We start from the raw sequence: 21,155 nt of genomic DNA, 5'->3' as shown, positions 1-21,155 counted from the left end.
TCCAACTGCACAAGCGCGCAACCTCGTCGACTGTTGATCTGACGTCGCGCACTTCCACTACAAGCTTGTTGGCTCAGCCGACACCACCCATGACTCCGCTGGGTGTTACGGAAGACTTCAACTTGGCCAAGTCGGAATTGCAGCGTCACATTGCGAGACCTGGTGATCCGCGCTCTCTTCTGCGCAGTGACACGCATGCGGAGTGGCAAGTCAATGAAGCAAGTGTACCTGACAGTGCCCACGCTGACCAACATTTCAGGGGACGACAAGCAATCTTCAACCAGCCACGATCTCGAGCCGGACCTCTCCCGAGCGCATCCATCCAGGACTTCGCCAAAGAATATGAGGAACTCAAGGAACGCAAAGCACGAGCGCTACGGAAGTCTAGTAAGCTTTCGCCGAATTCATTGAAGAATCGCGCACCGAGCTCCGACGGAGGCTTCGAAGACAAGTCTTGGACGGTCGAGCCCGCCATTCACGGAAACGGTGGACTCGTGAATGCTATCCGTCAGGTGACTGATGTCGACGGCCTCGAGTCGGGCATCACCTGGATTGGTACCCTCGGCATGCCTACGGATGCTCTTTCAGACTCGATTAAAGAAGGAATTCACGACACGCTACTGAACGAGTACCAATCCGAGGTCGTCTATTGCACCGACAAAGACATCGATGGTCACTACTCGCACTATTGCAAGACGATTCTGTGGCCGATCTTTCATTACCAAGTTCCCGACCACCCCAAGAGCAAGGCATATGCGGACCACAGTTGGGAATTCTACCGCAATGTCAATCAAGCTTTCGCAGATCAAGCCATCTCGAGCTACAAGAAAGGTGACACGATCTGGGTCCACGACTACCACCTTCTGCTCGTACCGGGTATGATTCGAGAAAAGCTACCAGAGGCCAAGATCGGCTTCTTCCTTCACACAGCATTCCCTTCATCGGAAGTGTTTCGCTGCCTTTCCACGCGAAAAGAGCTACTGGAGGGCATGCTCGGTGCCAATTTGATTGGCTTTCAGTGCGACGAATACTCCTCGCACTTCCTTCAGACCTGCAGCCGACTCTTGGCCGTCGAGACGACCGCAGAAGGAGTCCAGCTCGAAGATCACTTCGTGAACGTCACCAGTGAACCCATCGGCATCAACCCGCCATTGTTCGAGGACGTTCGGCAGACCGACGAAGTCAAGGAAATGATCGGACTCTACTCGCAAAAGTACAAGGACAAGCTTGTCATCGTTGGCAGAGACAAACTCGATCACGTCCATGGTGTACGGCAAAAGCTACTGGCGTACGAGCTCTTCCTCAATCGCAACCCGGAATACAGGGAAAAGGTCTGCATGATACAGGTCGCGACCTCGGCCAGTGAACAAGCAGAGCTCTTGAGCACCGTATCCGATATCTGCACACGAATCGACTCGGTTCACGCCACGCTGAACCATCAGCCGCTGCTCTTCCTCGCCCAAGATCTCCCGTTCGCGCAATATCTTGCCATGCTCTCTATTGCAGACCTGCTGATGATCTCGGCCCTGCGTGATGGGATGAATCTGACCGCACACGAGTACATTCACTGTCAAGATGGCAAATACGGTGGCAAGCAGCACGGTCCTCTTGTCCTGTCCGAGTTTACCGGCAGTGCTGTTGTCTTCGAGGACAAGCACATCTCTATCAACCCATGGGACTTTTCCGGAATTGCCGATGCAATCAAGCAAGGTCTTGACATGAGCGCCGAAGAGAAAGCTGTCCGGTGGACGCGCCTCCAAGAGATTGTCTCCACCCGCACTGGTGGGTCGTGGGCAACCAAAATTGGCGAGCGTCTCGACAAGGCGTACGATGAGCATCACCAGCGTGCATCGGCCGCCGTCCCACGTCTCAACATCTCGCAGCTTGCGGACAAGTACAAGGATGCGCAAAATCGACTCTTCATCATCGACTTTGAGGGCACCCTCGCACCTCATCGCACCGCTACTGGAATCCCTCTTGGATCGCCAGCGCGTGTGGTCGAAGCGCTGAACGATCTGATGGCCGATCCTCGAAACATCTTCTACATCATGTCCGGACGCACTCCCGACGAGCTCGAGAACCACTTTCGCACACTTCCCAAGGTCGGTCTCATCGCTGAGAATGGCTGTTTTGTGCGTGAGTTCGGCGTGCAGAACAACAAGTGGACTCCGTTCGTCGACATGAAAGAGGTTAACAACTGGAAGGCTGAAGTTCGTGGAATCCTCGAGTACTACAAGGAGCGTCTGGAGGGTAGTTACATCGAGGAGCGGAATTGCAGCCTTCTTTTTCGATACGAGAAGTCCAAGGACCAAGAGGCTGCGATGCGACAAGCCGGTGAGAGCGCCGATCAGATCAACGGATCCTGCAAGGACTCCATGCACATTCACGCCGTTCCGATCAAAGGTGCCGTGTTGATTGAGCAGGAAGACTTCAGCAAGGGCACCGCGGCCAAGCACGTCTACGAAGCGCTTTGCCAGAACTCCAAAGGACTCTCTGCTCCGGACTTCATGATGATCGCTGGCGACGACCGCGAAGACGAAGTCATCTATCAATGGGCGAACGAGCTCGGCAAGGAAGAAAAGGTGAAGGACGTCTTCACCGTCACGGTCGGAAAGCGCAACACTCTCGCACAGGCCACGCTGACGCAAGGTTCCACGGGCCTCTTGACTGTGCTGCAGAAGTTGGCGAGAATCTCGGCGGATCAGCTGCCGAAGGACTACTTCAACCTGCCTCGCAGCAGCACCTTTCCGTCGTAGAGGATACGATTGCTTATGAGACGCGAATGCGAGCTTTACGGAGTCATGAACCAAGACTGCTTTGCTTTTTATTAGAGAAAGATACCCCAAGGCTGATATGATTTGCATGGATGGCGTACACATGCAGCGATGCAAATTCAATTTTCGAATACATGACAACGAGAAGACCGCCTTCCCATTTCCACGGGGCTCGACTCGTTGGCTTTGTTTCCAGTTCCCACGTGCGCCTAGTTCTCTCGAGGTAGGCCTTTGTATTATTGCAAACGGTTCTCTTTGTCACAAATTACACACGCAACGACTTCAATTTCCTTCCTTTGACGCAATTTAGCAGCCCTCTTCCCTATATTCTAGCCTGCATCAGTCCAGAATCCCACACCCTGACCACAACGGCTCCAACCGATCATATCATCACTGAATCACAACCCACAGACTCCCCTTCAAAATGCAGCTCACCCCTCTCATCACCACCCTCCTCCTCCTCACCTTCACCACCCTCCCCATCCTCGCCGACGACTACCAAGACGCCGTCGCCTGCGCCCGCAAAGACCCCGCCTCCAACTCGGCCATCCAAACCTTCTGCTTCAAACGCAACGCCCAAGGCATCACGGACAACATCCACGTTCCCTCCCCCTACGCCTCCAAAGGTCGGAGATCCACCAACGGCAAGACTCGGGCTTCGATCAAAGGGACCTGTGATCCGCCGCAGTGGGTTCCGATTACGTATTGTAATTCGCAGTTTCATCAGATGTGTGCGCGGAGTCCGAGAAGGAATGGCTGGGATCGGAGGAATTTTGGGAGGAAGGGGTGTCAGGAGTGGAGGTTGGAGAGGGTGAGGTGATGATGAATGGCTTGGAAGGGGGAGGCCGTCGGGTGGGTTGATAGCTTATAGGTAGTATTTTTTTTTCCGGTTTCGTCTGGATAGGCTTGTCAACCGGCTTTTGATCCAGAGAGAACATTCACCCTTTTCTGTCCGACTTTATCAGTTATGCTCAGTGTCTCCAAGCCCCAAGCTTATGGGTCCTCAATGATCCAGGGATCGCAAGAGGATGAAAGGCATATCAGACCAAGCAGCCGGCCGGGGGAGCTCACATGCTGTCCCACTTCAATGCCTCTCTTGGTCGCCAGTCTACAGCCCAATAGCCTGTAGTCCTGTGATGGCGCAGGCGGGAATGGCCCAATGAAGAGCTGAGTCCAAGCAGAATAGTCCTTTCAGAAGCTATTGCTCTCGATGGGGTATCATGATGTTTTGCGTCCTTGCTTTCCGCCCCAAATCAAAAACGCCGGCTCGCTCTGGAGCTTCTTTTCCAGCCAAATATGACCCATCACATGTAAACGCCTTCGCTATGCATCTTTTTCCATCCCATCACTCCATCCCACCCACCCACTTACTTATCCATCCTCCCTCCTCAAAGCCCCGCCCCCTCCCCCGCAATCTTCTTCAACTCCCACTCCTTCGTAAACTCCTGATCCAAACTCTGCAACTCCGCCACCAATTCCTTACAAGCCTGCACGACCGCCTCCTTCGGACTGACCTCCCCATCCGTCTGCACCCTCAATTTAAACTGCGCGAACAGCGGGTGCGGCACCTGGTAACCCGCGAATAGCACGTGTTCGGCTTTGGCGAGTTTGGCGCGCAGGAGGTTGCCGAGCGTGTGGTCTTCTTTGTTGAAGGTGAACATTGCTGCGTTGGGGACGCGGGTTTCCGGGTCGACTTCGACTTTTTTCTCGTTGTCGGCGAGGAGGAAGGATTCGAATCTGTGAGGGGGGTGGTGGTTAGGTTCTGGTGTATTGGTGGTTGTTTGGGTGGAGGTTGGTGGAGGATGGTCCTGCGGGTTTGTGCTGTGCGGTGTTGAGGAGTCTGAGGTGAGGATACTGACCTGTCTGGCGCGTTCATGTTTGCGACGCGATTCTGTCAGAGAATAGTGGAATACAACGGAAAGTGTTGTCTCAAAGACTCCAAATCGAAGTGAATGTCAAGCAGACGCGGTCGTGTTCCGCTCAAAATCCTCATCACGTGCGGCAGTCGGATCCCGACGTCACTTCCTCTCTTCCCTTCATCCTCCAACCCTAACCACATTGCTTCTCCGAGATCGCAGTCACGCAAGTCACGCCTTATACATAGCCATGTAGCCACCAAATACCACCAAGACATCCTCCCTCCCTTCCCTTCCATTCCATAGCACTCCCCGCAACCAACCCCTCTCAAACCATCCCCCCCCCCCCCCCCCCCACCCCCCAAAAATAGATCAAAAATGGATCGCCTCAAAGCCGACTACCCCTGGACCCTCTCCCCCCTAATCTCCCTCGCTCCCATGCGCCTCATCGCCCTCTCCCACCTCGCAACCGAAACTTCCCGCGCCGGCGGCCTAGGCTTCATCGGCGCCGGCAGCTCCATCTCCTCCCCCTCTCTTCCCCACCTCCTCTCCGAAGCCCGCTCTCAGATCGCCTCCTCTCCCAACCTCCGCTCTGTCCCCGATGTACTCCCCATCGGCGTGGGATTCCTCCTCTGGGCGGGCGATGAGTTACTACAAGGTGCCCTACCCCTGTTGGAGGAGTTCAAACCCGCGGCGGTGTGGTTATTCGCTCCGCATGAAGTGTCGGATTTTGAGACGTGGACGAGAGAAGTGAGGAGGGTGACGGGGGGAAAGTCGAAAGTGTGGATTCAGATCGGAACGGTGGAGGAAGCGGTGGAGGTGACGAGGAGTTGTCAGCCGGATGTGTTGGTCGTGCAAGGGCAGGATGCTGGTGGACACGGGTTGGAAAAGGCCGCTGGACTGATCGCTTTATTCCCCGAAGTGGACGACGAGGTGACTCGACTGTGCGAAGCGGAGGGACTGACGAAACCGGTTCTGGTCGCGAGTGGAGGGATCATGGACGGCAGGGGAGTCGCGGCGGCGATCGCGCTGGGAGCCGCGGGGGTCACGCTGGGGACGAGGTATTTAGCTGCGCCGGAGGCGAATTTGCCGAAAGGGTATCGCGATGCGGTGGTGAAGGCGAAGGATGGGGGCGTGACGACGAAGCGGACGAAGTTGTATGATCAGTTGCGTGGCACGAGAGATTGGCCGGCGAGGTATGGAGGGAGGGGGGTGTTGAATTATAGCTGGGAGGACGCGGAGAAGGGGATGAGTGAGGAGGAGAATCAGAGGTTGTATGATGAGGCGTTGAAGAAGGGGGATGAGGGGTGGGGGGAGAATGCGAGGTTGGCGACGTATGCTGGGGCGGGAGTGGGGTTGATCAAGGGGCTCAAGTCGGCAGCGAGGATTACGGAGGAGGTGAGAGAGGATGCGAGGAAGGTGTTGAAGACGGTGGGAAATATCCCGTCGTGATTGGTGAGGTCGATGATACAATAATGATTATGAGTTGCTGCTATGAGCACTGTACAGTACACTTGCGTGCTACTTCTACGCCAGCGAATGCCTTCCGTCTGTTCATCCAAGTATCCGTTCCTAGGGCTCTGGTCATTATGTAATTTCTGTACGATGTGAACAAGTTGGCTTCTTCTTGCATTATCCAACTCTTCTGTGTCCAAGCGGTTGTCTTCGATCATTATCGTTCTGCTGCGAGCGTGTCTCTTTCTTCAAACGACAGTCGCTCATCTCAACGAAACGGTTTCCTGGCGTAATTCGTCGTCCAGAAGATATTCAGCGGATGGCAGTACGCTTCGGCTCTCTAAGCACTCGCACTCCTCCTCTGGTCGACTTTGCCAGCCTCTCTGACGGCCTCGACGAATTCGTTCTCAGTCCCGACACTCCAGCGCGACTCATTCTGCCAGCCGATCAGACCGAGGATCTCCTCTCTGTTGCCGTACAGCTTGGGCTCCAGTATGCCCATGGCGGCCACAGCAGCGCGGACCAGCGCTTTGTCGCCTTCGAAAACGAAAAGGTCCCAGATCCGGGCAACATGTTCGTGAGGAAGATTATTTGCAAACAAGCAGCGGAACATGGGGTCGAGAAATTCTTCCGGATGGAGGCCGATGGTTTCGGACGTGATGTGGTCGTGCAGCCTGCTGAATTTGTAGCGAAGCGTGTGGAGGGTAAGTTCGTAGGCGCGCTGCATGCCAGTCCGGTCGTGAACGAGGAATGCATGCGGGAGGGGACGGTTGAGCAAGTTGGCCAGCAGCACGAATGCCGTGGCTGGAGGAACATGCATACAAACCATCCCCGCCACAAGGTGAGTTCCGTAAACATAGCCAATATCGCTTCGATACATGGCGTAGGCTTTCAGGACGTTGCCCAGAGCGTCGTGCAGAGGTGCGCCGTGCTGGAACATGTTCAGTTCCGGAAAGACCGTCGTCACATCTCGATCGATGGCTTCAAACCAGGCCAGCTCCTTGCTGCTGGGTAGCTCTTCCTCCGGTAGGTCGCCAAGTTTCTCCTCCAGTGCGCGGGCTCGTTCGAGAGCAGCATCGTAGGAAGCTGGTGACAGTTCTAGTTCATTTCCAACCGCTTTCTGCCAGACTTCGCCTCTGCTCCGTGAAGTGACACCTCGCCACCATAGTTCCCTCGTGCGTGGTTCTTTCATGACGGCGTCCCAATTAGGAAGGACATGCTGATCCCAAATTCGAGCAACACTGCCTTGTACCTCCTCGTCCATCTCACGATTCTCCTGCATTTTCAGTAAGCGCTTCTTCTCGGCCTCGGCTGCTCGCGCCATCATCTGCTGGAATTCTCTCAAGTGCCGTTTCTCCTCTTTCTGATCCTTTGGTGGTAACCATGACGGTCTTGTCCGTGAGAGTACTGCTTCCTTCTCTTTGCTGATCGGCAGCGGATCAATCATGATGTTACCTTTCTGCAACGCTGGCACAGACGGGAACTCGGTCGGACTCGTAATCGACCGGACAGGTTTGGCTGTTGTTCGCGGTGGGCTGCTCGAGGGTGTGCTGTCGGCCGTGTGGGACTTCGACTCGGTGGGTCTGCGGCTTGCGTGCTCTTCCAATGCTTGCGACAGCTCTCGAGCCTCATCGTTGAGATGCTCATGCCATGATCGAGAGCGTTGCTTGCCGTGTAGTCTTTCGGCAGCAGGGAATGATCCGGCTGTCGCGCTGTGAGGCATTCGTGGTCTGCCGTATTTCGGGGATCGTGTTGGTCGGTTTTGTCCGTTGAGTGGTGGTGCAGAAGGTCGTTTTGCTCCCTTGGGTATGTTGGCGGAGTGGAGACCTGCGTAGGATGGTCTTCGATGTGGACTTGGAGTCGGCGAGCGTAATAATGATGTCGCGCTCACATTGGGGGATTTGTATGCCGAGAGGTGCTGACCAGGCAAGGGAGAGATTGGCACATTCTCCAGAATCGCATCGTCCGGCACCTCCTCGTCCTCGTCATTGCACTCCGCCTCCAGCTCTTGGACTGACTTCCTGCCCGGCTGCCATGACACAGAGCGAGCCAATGTTCCGGGAGCGTTTCGATGCGGTATCGATCCTTCGAAGGAAGGGCTGCGGCCGTTCGCTTGTGGTGAGGTCGCGGAAGGACTGCCAGAAATGAATGGTTTGTTCGGCGAGGGCGTTCGAGACATTCGGGCGAATGGCGATATAGGACTGCTAGTCGCTCGTTGCATGCTCCGGCGGCCATGCGGCAGGTTCAGACTCTGGTCTCGCAAGACTCCGTCAATAATGTTGACTTGGAGATTTGGCTGACTCCCATTCCCATTGGGCATAGATCGCAGCGGTGCCAGTCTGTCGCCCTTCCACCGTGCCTTTGAGCCGCCTGCATCACCTCCACTGCCTCTCGAACTTCCCGCAGCACTCGCGTCCGTCGCGCCAGTAGTAAAGGAGCGATGCGCTGGTTTCCGCAGAGTCGGTCGGCTGCCTGGCGGCAGATTATTGTCCTCGCGCTCGTCACCCGCAAGTTGTACCTCCTCGAAATTTCTCGTCTTACTACTCGCGATCCCAGCATCCTCCAGCTCATCCTCATCACTATTGTTCGACGACGAAGATGACGACTTCGAGCTCTTCGAATACGACAACTCCGGAGGTGAACTCGGCGCGGTTTCCTCTTCGGCCACATCCTCCAACACGACGCTCTCCCGACTCCGCGCCATGGGCGAGCTGATCGATCGCTTGCTCATTCTCCGTGGTGCTACACACACTGCTTTCGGCAATTCCAGATCCAGCTTCAACCCCAGTCCCGCTTTCACCGCGCGTTCCGACTCCTCCGACTCCAGCCCACTCCTGACAGTTTTGGCGTCTCCCGTGATCAAGGCGCGTAGGAAATCATACTCTCCGTGGATATGAATAATTCGATCGTGGCCATCCGCCGCGCGGTCGCGGTGCGAAGCGTCGTCGTCGAGGGGTTCGAAGTTGGTCGAGGGGCTGCGGGATTGCGCGTAGGACGTCGACGGGAGGCGAACGATGGTGGGGCGAGATGTGGTACCTGTCGCAATGTCCTCGTCCATGGCAAGTCGATCACGACTGCGAGAGGCTGTTGAAGGATATTGTCTTGTCGATTCGCAGGGCGTATGATAGCAAGAATAATAATAGTCAATCGAAGACCCCGGTCGGGAGATGTTCCAGAGTGGCCGGTTTATCCTGAGCAATCAATCGCTACCTATATTTGCAGGCGAGCAGGGGTGAAATCAGGCCAATCCTGGAAGAGGATAGTCCAATATAGGCGACGCTCAACGTCGAGATTTGCGAGAAGGGAAGAGAGGAAATTATGTCAACAACAACGACGAGAATGAATCAAGTGCGATATTGACGACGACGATGCAACACAAGAGGGGAGTTCGCATGAGATAATGTAGATAATCATGCATAATGATGACTGCAGACTGCGCTCCACGATGCAATTGTTGCATAAAGGTTGTGCCAACTTGCTGCGATCGATGACGGGAATTGACATGGCAATTTTCAACAGAAATGCTCCGGACTCCGAACAGAAATCCTCTAGGAACCGGAAAAGGCCTCAGCCAAATCGGAGACCGCGAGTTGCCGGCGCCTACTAATTGCAAGCGAAGTTGCACGCTGAACAAATTGGCGGCGACGAGAGCAATAGTTCTAGCATGTTCCCACCCTTCAGATCGCTGATGCAAGCCGCAGCGTTGTCAACTGTGCCCTGGGTTTGTTCCCCGGAATTCTCCCAACTCGCGGCGACGATCTCAGGGGATCAAAAGGAGACACTGTTGTTCCAACGATAGGTAGGTTCCATGCAATATTTCCTGGACCCTCTCAGTGGTCAGAGCGGCCAACCAATCAGTGATGACTGGGGTGAAGCTCTGCTCTTCCCCTTTCCAACCATCTTGTGTATACACTCCTTCGAAACCAGCCGCCTTCAAAGGCAGCAAGGTCAAAGAGCTCAACATCCCTCCAGCCTTGCCCGCAAAGCATCGCCGATTTCCACGCGGATCTAAAAGGTAACTAACTGAAGTCGCCTCTAGTCACCAGCAGGAATTCTCGAAGAGGAAAAATCGGCGGCGTGCAAGAGCCAAGAACAGCGGTTCGATCACAAGCCAAACCTTGACCTCCACCTTTCGAGAAGACAGTCTTGTTGGGTTGGATATCCGACAAGTCGATGGGAGCTCTCGAGTCCTGATGCATCGACGACCATACGACTGACGACTTATCATTTTCATACGTGTATTCGCTTCTCAACCAAGACGACTATTCCTTAACGCTTGCAGAGACGTCCTGCTATATTCCCGCTCGTCAAGCTTGAATACACAGCAGACAGAGACACGTGTTCGACTCCGACGGTTTCCACTCAAAACTACGACAATTCCGTCTAAAGTCACCTTCTCCACCTCCCATCATTCACCGATCGCCGTGTCCAACCAAAGCAAGGCTTCAAGACGGCTTGCGAATCTTATGAAACCCACCAAGAGGCTCTTCACCGATTTTGCTCTGAGGATCAAATCTGAGATGCTGCGTGGAAAAAAAAAACATTAGCTTCAACTCCCCCAAACACCACCCCTAGCTTCTACACCGTTCCCAACTCACCCAATACTGACACATCCTCGTCCCAAACTTCTTATTCAGCGTCCGAAACTGACACATCTCCATAAACTGCGCGCGACAAAACCGCTGCGGAACCCACTGTCCGCCACTACAATTCCCCGTAATCCAAGCGCGAGCGCGACCCGTTGCGTCTCGTTGGCCGACGCGGGCGTATTCCGAGGGGACGATGAGGCGGCCGGATCTTTTGCAGAAGTTGCCGATGGCTTGGTAGGCTTTGGGGCGGTTGATGCGGCAGTATTTCTCGCTGTTTTGGGCGAGGGTTAGGGTGGTGAGGCAGAGGAGGAGGAGGAGGAGGAGGGTGAGGGTTGGGAAACGCATTTTTGGGGTTTGGGTTGGGGGTTGGAGAGGGTGAGGAAGGGGTGGTTCGAGGACGAGGGCGATAGATGGGGTTTTAACAGGCGAGTGGATACGTCTGCTTCCGTGTGTGGGGAGGCTTAGTATTGTACTATGGGAAGAAAGATTTTTCGACAAAGGAGGCATTCATCGATGGGCGTTGAAATTATTCCGCGACTTGATCGACCGTATACAAAGCAGGCAAGGATGAAAACCATGGGAGTCTTCTGCCCGCACTGCTCATTGCGAGCCTCGTAGATTCGGCCCGTCATAATACTGTGCGGACTATGCCTGGGAATGAGAGAGTCCTCGCTCTACGCCATGTACGCTTTCGTCCTGGTCGCCGCGAGTAGTATCAACTTTACCTACTCTCTGCTATCTCTTGCTAGATTGCATATAGTTACAACTGCGATCGCAAAGGAACATGCTTCCAGGCCTCGTCAAATCCAGTTGATCGCACCCATGTTTCGCCGGGTGCTTCGACAGAGTCGATGATCATATGCCCGAGCTGAAGCCAATCGCTTCCTCTCACCCGAAAGGCATCGCTCTCTTCGTATGGCTCACAAATCTGCTCACCATGTGCGATCGCTCGAACCAGCTTCGAAGCATGTCCGTCGTCCGGCAGTGCACACACACGAGCCTGTATCTCATCCCAGCCAGAAGGCTTACAAGGTTTGTAGTCTCTGATCAAGTCCAGACGAACTTCGGGCGAACGACGCGAAGCATACATGGCGAGGTCCAGGCGGATCTTCCATTCCAACAATCTGACTTTGTTGACTTCGCTCAGCCAGTCTTGCTTCAAAAAGCTGGACCAGAAAATGCTGCTGTTGACCGAGTGCATGTAGAAGAAGTCGAACTTGACCGCTTTGTCGGTTCTCTGCGCGCCGCCAGTGTAGTAGATACAGGCATTTGTCATCTCGGCGATCTTGAGCTCGAGGTCGTCTGGCTTGACCTTGACTTGAGAGAGGTAGTCGATCATGCGGTCTCCAGCACGGGCGAGGAGGCCGTCGCGGATCTTGTTGCCATCCTCCCAGCGGACTGCGTCGATGATCTGCTTGTCGGCATGGATTTCGTCTATGAGCTGGACAATGCTCTTCGACGTCCCACCGGCTCGGCTAGCAGCTACTTTCTCCGCCGGAAGGAGCAGTTGTCCAAGCCAGTTGTCGTGGCATGCGGCTTGTGCAAGTGCCTCGGCGATGATTGCGGGCTGCTGAAACTCAATGCCGAAACCTAGGTGAATGATAGGATGGAGGAAGCCCGAGTACATTCTGACCAGCATGTCATCGGCTCTCTGATCTCCCGCGAAGACATATTGCCGGAGAGTTTCCTGCCAGCCTTTTGCCTCGATCTCATGTTTGAAGAATTCGAGGAAGTCAGGGTAGTGCTTCTCCGGGCCGAGATGCTGCATAAAGGTGTCAACATCTTGGAGTTGGCCGACGATGGAACTCTTTGGGGTGATTGCTGGGCGCTGGTAGGATTGGTTGTCGTCGTAACCTTTCTGGATGTCAGCCGTTCCAGCTCCCAAAGACCATAGTGTAAGCAAATGATGAACGATATGGTTATGAAAGCCTTCGTGGTTGAAGAAAATGTGGTGTCGCTCGTGATTCTCCTGGAGGAGTTCCGATGCTCTCTTTGAAGTCTCGGATGTGATGCCGGATTTGTAGTATGCGGGCTTCTGGCTGGCCTGTAGCTGGACGGTGCTAGCAGTCGCCATGGTTCTTACGGACCGTGCAAGTCTGAATTGTGTAGATGGCGTTGCTAGTGTCTGTAGCCGCTGTGTGAAGGTCCTGTACATGAATTCAAGACGGTATCAATGGGAAAGAGACAGAGGCAAGTTATATGTCTCCCACGAACTTGGACTCAGCGCCTTATTCGAGAGGTCTCTTGTACTTGATGCATATGATCAAACTGGAGCGAGCGCATGACATGACCTGAGAGCGACAGATCCTGGCGGGGAAGTGGAGAGTTCTCTCAAGATCATTTGTAAGCTCGGTCTTTCGGTGTCGCGAGGCCAAGCTGACGAGTATGCCATCGATCGATGTCAGTGACCGTGTCAGACACAAATGAGGTCTTTCGATTCGATGGCAGAGTCAGATGAAGGAGGAGTTGAAGGATGAGGATGGTTACATGTCCCGAAGAGGAGACCTCGCTGCGAGCTGCTTACTCTGCTTACTAAGCGAGGTCGTCAGCGCGTCTTTCAAGCGCGTGCCTTTGTCGGTCATCTTGACCACGACATCACTCGGACTCGCATGATGCCCAAGACGCAGCATGAAACGAAAGCGCCCAGACCGGGGCAGTCAAAGTGCGGTCAAGAAGCCAAAGCTCGACCAAAGCCATGACGAGCGACCATCACATTCTCTTTTGAGAAAGTACTACCCTGAGCTGGTGACTTTGAGACAGTATCTGGCATCGCGCCTGAGCAAGAAACGTCGCAGAAGGCTGCAGCTGTATGGGCGAGATGTTACGGTTCTCGGAGACGCTGCTGTCTCACGCCTGCTTGATTCAATCATCATTGGAACATTCGCTGCCGTTCACGCTCAAGACGAAAGTCTGATCGAAGATGACATTTCCATTTTCACCCAGCAGCTGAGCGGCTCAACAGCTCCACCAACACCAGGTGGTCTCAAGCAGCATGAAGTAAGTTGGCTGTTTCTTACACGGGATCCGCATTGCTGAACAGACTGATGTCCACTAGATTGTCGACTTCGCAATATGGCTGCTTTTCCGCCGCCAGCAAGGCAGTACCAGGCCTTCCCATCTCCTTTGCCAGACCTATCAGCGCTATCTGAATGCGAACAACCACGGTGTTGAACCTCGGATTGTGCCCGGTATACCAGGAATCTATTCGAGCGGCACGAATGACAACGCCAATGCTCTGAGGCAACATCCGTGGACTGCCATTCCTGAGCTGCTGGGAGGAGGAGCCGACCGGATCCTCGGCGATCTTTTGCTGGATTGTGGCATATTTCAACCTATCGCAGGCAGCAACAACTTGAGCCAGCTAAGTGGAATACCCATGTGCGATCTGGATTTACTGTCTTGCCCGCCGGTCTCAAGCGACGCTCCGAAATCCTCTCGCCCGAGCAATCTGGCGCAAGTGCCTGCTGAGAGGAATGTCAGATCGGTCACAAGCCCGTCAAACATACGTTTCGTGCGACATCGCATGCTCTATGCAAGACCGGCCTTGACTTCGAACGGGAAGGTGAAGTTCGGGCTAAATCAGATACATGTGTTCAATCGACAACGTGACCTTGACGATCAGGAACAGACGAAGCATGTCATGAAGTATGTATTCCCAAGGCAATTCGGACTACATAACGTCTTTACTTCGGAACTGGATCCAAAGGAAACAGCGCAAGCCTGCAAAGACTATACACTCCGAGAGAAAGAGATTTCGCATCAGAAGTATGTTCACTCACAGAGAAGCAAAGCAAAAGGCATCGATGCCAGTTTGAAGGCGCAACGACTTCCTCCAAGGCTCCGAGGCAAGACTTTTGAGCTTGTGCATCGCATGCGCAAACGCCATTCCCGATGCGCTTTTTCGGCCATCCTCGATCATTACTGCCCAGTAACACGCCCCCAAGAAGCATTTGAACACGACCCATTTGCTAGAGCTACGCATCCTGCTCAAGTCTCGGCCTTCTGCAGGTCTGCTATCAGTAAAGTCTTCCCGCCGGAGATTTGGGGTAACTCCAACGTCCGCCATCTGCATGGTAGCATCGATAATTTTATCAAGTTACGACGGTATGAAAGCCTCGCGCTGCACGACATCTTGCAAGGAATCAAGGTGACGGATGTCGAGTGGCTTAGTCCACCTGGCATCGATGCTACCCATAAGCTCAGTCCCTCCGACTACGCGAAGCGCAAGGAGCTCATGGCGGAGTTGATTTACTACCTCTTCGATTCTTTCTTGGTTCCCCTGATCCGCGGACACTTTCACGTCACCGAATCCACTATGCAACGGAATCAGCTCTTCTATTTCCGCCATGATGTTTGGAAAGAGATGTCCGAGCCTGCATTGAATTCACTAAAGCTGAACATGCTTGAGGAATGCAACACCACTACCGTCAAGACAATGCTTGCGAAACGAAGCTTGGGAGTGAGCCATGTAAGATTGCTGCCAAAGGAGCAAGGGATGCGACCGATCATCAACCTGCGGCGAAGAGTGCAAAAATTGCAACACGGTCAGATTGTGCTGGGTCGAAGCATCAACAGCGCCCTTACGCCCACATTCAGCGCCCTGAACTATGAAAAGTCGGCCGATCCTGCTCTGCTGGGCTCTGCGCTGTTCTCAGTCGATGACATGTTCCCACGACTGCAGGCTTACCGAGAAGTTTTGGCACGACGAGGCCTAAGTGGGAAGCCGCTATACTTCGCTAAGGTCGATGTCCAAGCATGCTTTGACACAATCCCACAGGCTAGGCTGTTGCAAATGGCCAGAAAGATCATCAGCGCCGACCACTACCAAATCGCACGCTACTCTCGGGCAAAGCTTGCAGAGACCATCACCACAATCTCAAAGCCTTCGTGGAAGTTCCTAACCAAAGCCACACCTGGCACATCAGCATTCGACTTCAGACGAGAAATCGAAAGAGACACAGCAGAAGGCCGGACCAGGACTGTATATGTGAACGGAGGCAACGCGCGACAGGAGAGCCGCAAGGCCATCCTGTCGTTGCTTGAAGAGCACATCGAGTCCAACCTCATCAAAGTTGGCAATCGCTTCTACCGCCAGAAGATCGGCATTCCCCAGGGTTCGATCGTTTCAAGTCTGTTGTGCAGCTGCTTCTACGCTGAGCTGGAACGCGAAGTCCTGAGCTTTGTGGGCGGGAACAGTATCCTACTGCGGCTGATTGACGACTTCTTGATCATCAGCACGGACCGCGGTGTCGCGGAGAAGTTCGTGAGGACGATGCATGCTGGCGTGCCGGAGTATGGCGTGCAGATCAAAGCAGAGAAGAGTCGGGCCAATTTTGACGTTGAGGTCAACGGCAAGAGGATCATGAAGGTGGCGGATGTGGACTTCCCTTACTGCGGCAATGCGATCAACACCGTGACTTTGGACTTGAGCAAGGACCGCGAAAGGAGGCGGCAGGCCAGTGAGTTACTTGTCGCTATTCATCCCACCACTGCCTTCGCTAACAACGCCTACAGACTCAGCCGACTCCATCACGGTCGAATACTCAAAGCTGCCAGGCCAGACGTTCTACCGCAAGACGTTGAAGTGAGTACTAATCGTCATCTCGACCGCATCCAAAGCTAACAAACGCAGCGCACTGAAACTTCAAATGCACGCCATGCTCCTCTCCACCACCTACAACACGATCCCGACTGTTGTATCGAATCTTCACCATTGCTTCTTGGAAGTGGCGCAGAAGTCGTATTACTACATCAGGTCGCTGCCATCTGGAAGGCAACCGGCAGGGCAGTTCATCATTCGTGAGTGTTTGGCAGACTGTTACTACGCTGCTTGAACCCATCGGTCATTCTGGAACGGACAAGGCTGACACACATGGTCTTCATAGGAGCCGTCGACGACGTAATAAAGCTATCGTGCGTACTGATGCGGCGAAGCAAGCTCAAAGGCGGCAAAGAAGCGTCCTCTTTCGAATGCTGCATCACCGCTGGGCAAGCGAGATGGTACGTCGGATGCTTGGCAATCTCTCAAAGTGGCGCCTGAGCACTCGCTGACTTCTGTTGTTCGTGTAGGCTCGCATGCACAGCATTCGACGAAGTCTTCCAGCGTAGACAAACTCGATACACAACCTTGCTGGCCTGGCTGCAGGCGCAGAGGACCGCAGCAACCCACAACTTCAGTTGGACGGAGGCAGTCATGCTGTCGGAAGCCGTCGCGAGGAGCGCTGGCTCAAGTCGTGGAACTATCTTTGCCCGCTCGCGTACAGCATAATGTACGGTCTTGAATCCAAGGTGTGAGTTGTCATGTCCGACGAAAAGTACTGAACTTTCAGCTTTGAAGGACCCCCATCAAGAACAGAGTACAGTACCTGCGCAAAGAACGGAAAGAATGCTCACAAGGAACGCTGATTATTGTCTGTCGGCATTCGAGGCCGCTCTCTCTCACAACGAGCTCAAAGACCATTTCTACGAGTCATATTTGACCACCAAATTCCTTGCTGAGCTTGCTCCACTACCACCAGAAGGAAGCTTCACAACATTCTATCCTCAGCCCACAGTTCCCGCTCTCTTCAATCGACCCGGCCTGCCCCTCGCGCCAGCTCTCTCCGCTCCAAGTGCGGCACATCGCGAAACTTCTTTTACGCGCCCAAGGCACCGCACAGCATACCTGAGAGTGATCGTTAGTCACTCATTGCCAATCAACGACGTACACGCCCCATCGGAGAGCATACCAATTTTGGCCCACCAAGGACGTTTGCGTTTCTCAGGATACTGTCCTTGCGGCGGTGGACCGTTGTAGTAGCCGCCTTGTGGAAGAGGGCCTCCTGCAGGCCGGGCGTTTGGGTCGTAGTACGGCTGTTGTTTCGCACCTTTGCCCATGTTGCCTGTGCTGGGAGTTCCTGAGATTGAGGCGAGGAGAATCCGAAGGGTTGAGTAATTGCCTGGATCTGATGAGGATAGAGTCGGGATTCGAGATTTGGAAGTGGCAGAAGACTGATTAATTCAGCAGATGACAGCAGAGCAGCATGGCTGTCTATATCGAATGATCGTGCTGTGCCGCGATATGGGAGCTGGTCAATGCATGGGCCGGGACAATCGATATCCAGCCTCGTGACGGGAATCCTTCTGGCAACGGCCAATGTCATCGATGAGCGCTTCGCAAAGTGTGCCAAATCCGTTGGTTTAGGAGCTTCACCATTCGGAGACGTTGGATTCGGAAGCTCAAATGAACTTGTCCCCGCGACCATGTACCACCAGCGTCCGCACTTGCCAGGATACTACGAGGACTATGCAACGAGCTCCCACGAGATGGCCATGCGCTACATTCCCACATGGCGATGTTACATCGACACAGGCCTTCTACCCTGAGCCAATTCCGAGCTTCCACGTCGGAGGTACAAACGATACATCTGCGTGCCATGTACCCATGTTTCATCAGCCTGGACTGGACTCAATTTCGAATCGACAGAGTCTCAATACTGCAACATGCTTCCTACCAACACCAATCTACCAACCAAAAGATCAATTTCAACAACCTCGATATCGAACCAACTCATGGCCAACATGTTCCAACGCCCAGCTTGCAACCCTCTCTCAACCCGACGATCGACTCCCGATCTTTACCGAGCGAGTACTTGGAACACCACAGATAGCAACGACAAGCGAGTACGGTGCTTCGAACATGGCTGCAATGGGAGAACAGTCTCACATAGAGACAACTACAACCGACATGTTCGAGAGCAGCGACATTTGGACCAGGTGTTTTGTCCTCTGTGCGATAAGTGCTTTGGGCGGAAAAGTAATCTCAATACACATTTGCTGCAGGAGAGGTGCAAGATTTTGAAGCAGATGCAATTCGACCCTTCAGCATCGCAGAGTGATGCTTGTAGCAGGTCGGGGACTTGGTCGGGATAGAGGAACCCGCAGAGGCAAGGCGAACAGAGTCGGAGGATCTGCATAGAGACAACTCAAAACAGAGGTGTATTGGACTTTTCGTTTGCGCCTTCGTGGAGACAGAGCTTGGTTGTTTGCCGCAAATACCGAGCCCAGAACGTCACAGTTTCCTGTCTCGTTCCGCGCATATGGGCCTGAGCGATTTAATACATTGGGTTCCAGACCTTGTTGGTGCTGTAACTTTAAGCTTAAGTCCTCTACTTCCCGTTTGGGAAAGTAGAAAGGAGATCGCTCCCATGCCTTGGATATTCACACTGACAGGATGCTTAATCCTTCCGGAGCCTAGATCAGACACATGCAGATGCCGTGTGAGGACTCAGGGGCCGTTGAGAAGGTGGGTGTGGTTGTTGCGATTCGGCATCATGGTGCAGGTCGACCACGAATTCTCCTCGGCAAGGACCACGGCTCTGTTTTCGTACAGGAGGATTCACCGACAGCCCGGCCTCCATGATCCGTGTCCCGATTTGCCGTAGGATTCAACGATATCTCGACCACCGTGGTCCAAACGTCCCGATCTTCCGACTCCAGACACACTCTGGCATCAGTACAAGCATCGTGCATCGCTGTGCAAGACTCGGTGCCGGTCATGGTCCAGCCCGGATACTCGTTGCCGTTATCCAGGCACATAGACTGTTGCTTTCGAGTCTTTGCCGATTCAACCTCGAATACGGAAGTGTTCATGTCCATCGTACAATCTGCACAGCGTACTCTGAGTCGTTGGGCGTAGCGTTCGTCGGTAATATTCTGAATGGTTCAGGCGTCCCTCCAAATCTGCAAAGTCAGACTAGTAGCAAGCACATGTGTCGTAAACAGTCAAGGTCATCCTGCAGCTACGAAGCCCAACATCCGCCACGCAGGATATTAGGTTGTAATAGCGGACTGTGGAGCGAAGGAGGGATATGCATATAGTTCTGGGATTGCAAATGGTCCAGCCAGCAGATGATGTCCAGGCACGGGAATGACAGAGGCAAGTAGTGAGCTCTCATCAAGCATCGACCATGTGTGTCCTCAATGGCTGGACTGAATGGCTGGACTGTAGAGAATAAGCTTTGATCGACTTGCTTGTGCGTGACAAGCACGTTCGAGATCGTGGCACCTCGTTGACACTGGTCTTGTCGAAGCCGAAGAGAGATCGGCGGCCGTGGAATGTGAGGTCTCGTAAAGATCAGTCGCTTGGACAGCGTTGCTTGACGGCTTGTGAAGTGCCACGATCTCAAACGTGCTTCGCACACCCGTCTTTGACACGGACATCTCGGAGCCGAAGATGGATCGACATTCGTGAAGTGCGAGATCTTGTGAAGGATGACCGTTGCTTTGGGAGCCCTTGCTTGGAACCCTTGTACGTAACAAGCACGCTTGAGATAGTGACGTCTCATGAACGATGTCAAGTCGGAGCCGAGGAAAGATCGGCGACCGCTGAATGCGAGAACTGTGTTTGAAAGGCCATGTGTATGAACTTGGTCCCTGGTACTGCAAGTTATTGGTCCGTCGGAAGGGATGCGGTTGAAGGATATGGACGAAGGAGCGAGACGAAGGAAAGAGACGAAGGATAGAGACGAAGGATAGAGACGAAGGAAAGAGCGAAGGAAAGCAATGAAGGATGCATGGCCGTGAAGATGGAGTTCTCAGAAGACAGTGATGGGTATTAAGGAGAGGGAAACCTGCACAAGACACCGAAATGTCAATATAACGGCGTCTCCTTGACACTTGGAGCTGTATCATTCCAACAGCAACTCACTCTTCAATCACCAACAAACAACCAAACAACTCCTCGATTCAGATCCCAAACCCCAACCAACCATCAACATGCAGTTCTCCACCGTTGTCATCGCTGCCTTTGCGGCCATCACCTACGCCTCCCCAGTCGAGGTTCGCGACATCCATGAGGAAAAGATCAGCCTCCCATCCGGCTGCACCAAGAGCGACATCGTCAGTCAGTACTCACCCTGCCCTTCCTCCACCCGACCAAGCCTGCAATAGCCCGCTGACAACATCTCCACAAAGAGTGCATCTACCACTTGGGCAGCACCACCGCCTCGTGCGCCACCGCCCTCGCCATGGCCGGCGCCGACCCTGCCGCTGACCTGCTCTGCGTTGCCTCCGCTTCCGGCACCGCCGAGCACATCGACGAGTGCAAGGCTTGCATTCCCAAGAAGAGCAAGCGCGAGGAGTTCGAGGAGGAGCAGACTAAGATCAGCTTGCCAAAGGGCTGCAACAAGGTGATTTTAAGAGTAAGAGCAGTTCTCCTGCCTCCCGACGCAGTAGCATTGATCTCTAACGCTGTTGTTCTTCATAGGCTGCGCTCTCCACTTGGTCGGTGCCGGTGCCGCCTGTGGTGCCGCCGTGATCGAGGGTGGAGCCAACCACATCGTCGACTTGGCTTGCGTCGCCGCTGCCGGCAGCACTGCCAAGAACTACAAGGAGTGCACCAACTGCATTGTGAGTCAAGGCTGCCATCGGACGTGTACACAGCCTCATGCTGACACTTCCCTCCAGCCTCACTAGATCAAACCTTGCGACGCCTGGGATCG

At 53.9% G+C, this 21,155-nt stretch overlaps 8 protein-coding genes across 8 annotated transcripts; 4 read left to right on the top strand and 4 right to left on the bottom strand.

Moving 5' to 3' along the window:
• Positions 1-89: 89 nt before the first annotated feature.
• MYCGRDRAFT_45397 (uncharacterized protein) lies at positions 90-2,756 on the top strand (the record flags this gene model as incomplete). The annotated part of the gene is made up of 1 exon (XM_003851193.1): positions 90-2,756. One exon carries the CDS (start codon positions 90-92, stop codon positions 2,754-2,756), a length of 2,667 nt encoding a protein of 888 aa, XP_003851241.1.
• A 442-nt stretch (positions 2,757-3,198) lies between these two features.
• On the top strand, positions 3,199-3,594 carry MYCGRDRAFT_94330 (uncharacterized protein; the record flags this gene model as incomplete). The annotated part of the gene is made up of 1 exon (XM_003851194.1): positions 3,199-3,594. The coding sequence occupies one exon, from the start codon at positions 3,199-3,201 to the stop codon at positions 3,592-3,594; it is 396 nt and encodes a 131-aa protein (XP_003851242.1).
• A 418-nt stretch (positions 3,595-4,012) lies between these two features.
• Positions 4,013-4,650, bottom strand: MYCGRDRAFT_105083 (uncharacterized protein; the record flags this gene model as incomplete). Its single annotated transcript, XM_003850580.1, has 2 exons — positions 4,013-4,511; positions 4,634-4,650. 2 exons carry the CDS (start codon positions 4,648-4,650, stop codon positions 4,163-4,165), a joined length of 366 nt encoding a protein of 121 aa, XP_003850628.1.
• A 358-nt stretch (positions 4,651-5,008) lies between these two features.
• Positions 5,009-6,082, top strand: MYCGRDRAFT_86766 (uncharacterized protein; the record flags this gene model as incomplete). The annotated part of the gene is made up of 1 exon (XM_003851195.1): positions 5,009-6,082. The coding sequence occupies one exon, from the start codon at positions 5,009-5,011 to the stop codon at positions 6,080-6,082; it is 1,074 nt and encodes a 357-aa protein (XP_003851243.1).
• Positions 6,083-6,455: 373 nt separating this feature from the next.
• MYCGRDRAFT_60611 (uncharacterized protein) lies at positions 6,456-8,732 on the bottom strand (the record flags this gene model as incomplete). Its single annotated transcript, XM_003850579.1, has 2 exons — positions 6,456-8,350; positions 8,483-8,732. A coding segment is annotated over one exon (1,851 nt), but the record flags the coding sequence as incomplete, so codon positions are not given.
• Positions 8,733-10,530: 1,798 nt separating this feature from the next.
• MYCGRDRAFT_94326 (uncharacterized protein) lies at positions 10,531-11,019 on the bottom strand (the record flags this gene model as incomplete). The annotated part of the gene is made up of 2 exons (XM_003850578.1): positions 10,531-10,608; positions 10,684-11,019. 2 exons carry the CDS (start codon positions 11,017-11,019, stop codon positions 10,531-10,533), a joined length of 414 nt encoding a protein of 137 aa, XP_003850626.1.
• A 415-nt stretch (positions 11,020-11,434) lies between these two features.
• On the bottom strand, positions 11,435-12,748 carry MYCGRDRAFT_44609 (uncharacterized protein; the record flags this gene model as incomplete). Its single annotated transcript, XM_003850577.1, has 1 exon — positions 11,435-12,748. The coding sequence occupies one exon, from the start codon at positions 12,746-12,748 to the stop codon at positions 11,435-11,437; it is 1,314 nt and encodes a 437-aa protein (XP_003850625.1).
• Positions 12,749-13,302: 554 nt separating this feature from the next.
• On the top strand, positions 13,303-16,508 carry MYCGRDRAFT_94324 (uncharacterized protein; the record flags this gene model as incomplete). The annotated part of the gene is made up of 5 exons (XM_003851196.1): positions 13,303-13,671; positions 13,730-14,319; positions 14,420-14,439; positions 16,189-16,258; positions 16,430-16,508. 5 exons carry the CDS (start codon positions 13,303-13,305, stop codon positions 16,506-16,508), a joined length of 1,128 nt encoding a protein of 375 aa, XP_003851244.1.
• Between the last annotated feature and the right edge of the window lie 4,647 nt (positions 16,509-21,155).

The sequence above is a fragment of the Zymoseptoria tritici genome, chromosome 7 (genome assembly GCF_000219625.1).
Source record: "Zymoseptoria tritici IPO323 chromosome 7, whole genome shotgun sequence".
NCBI lineage: Eukaryota > Fungi > Ascomycota > Dothideomycetes > Mycosphaerellales > Mycosphaerellaceae > Zymoseptoria > Zymoseptoria tritici.
This window is presented reverse-complemented; position numbering and strand designations above follow the sequence as displayed.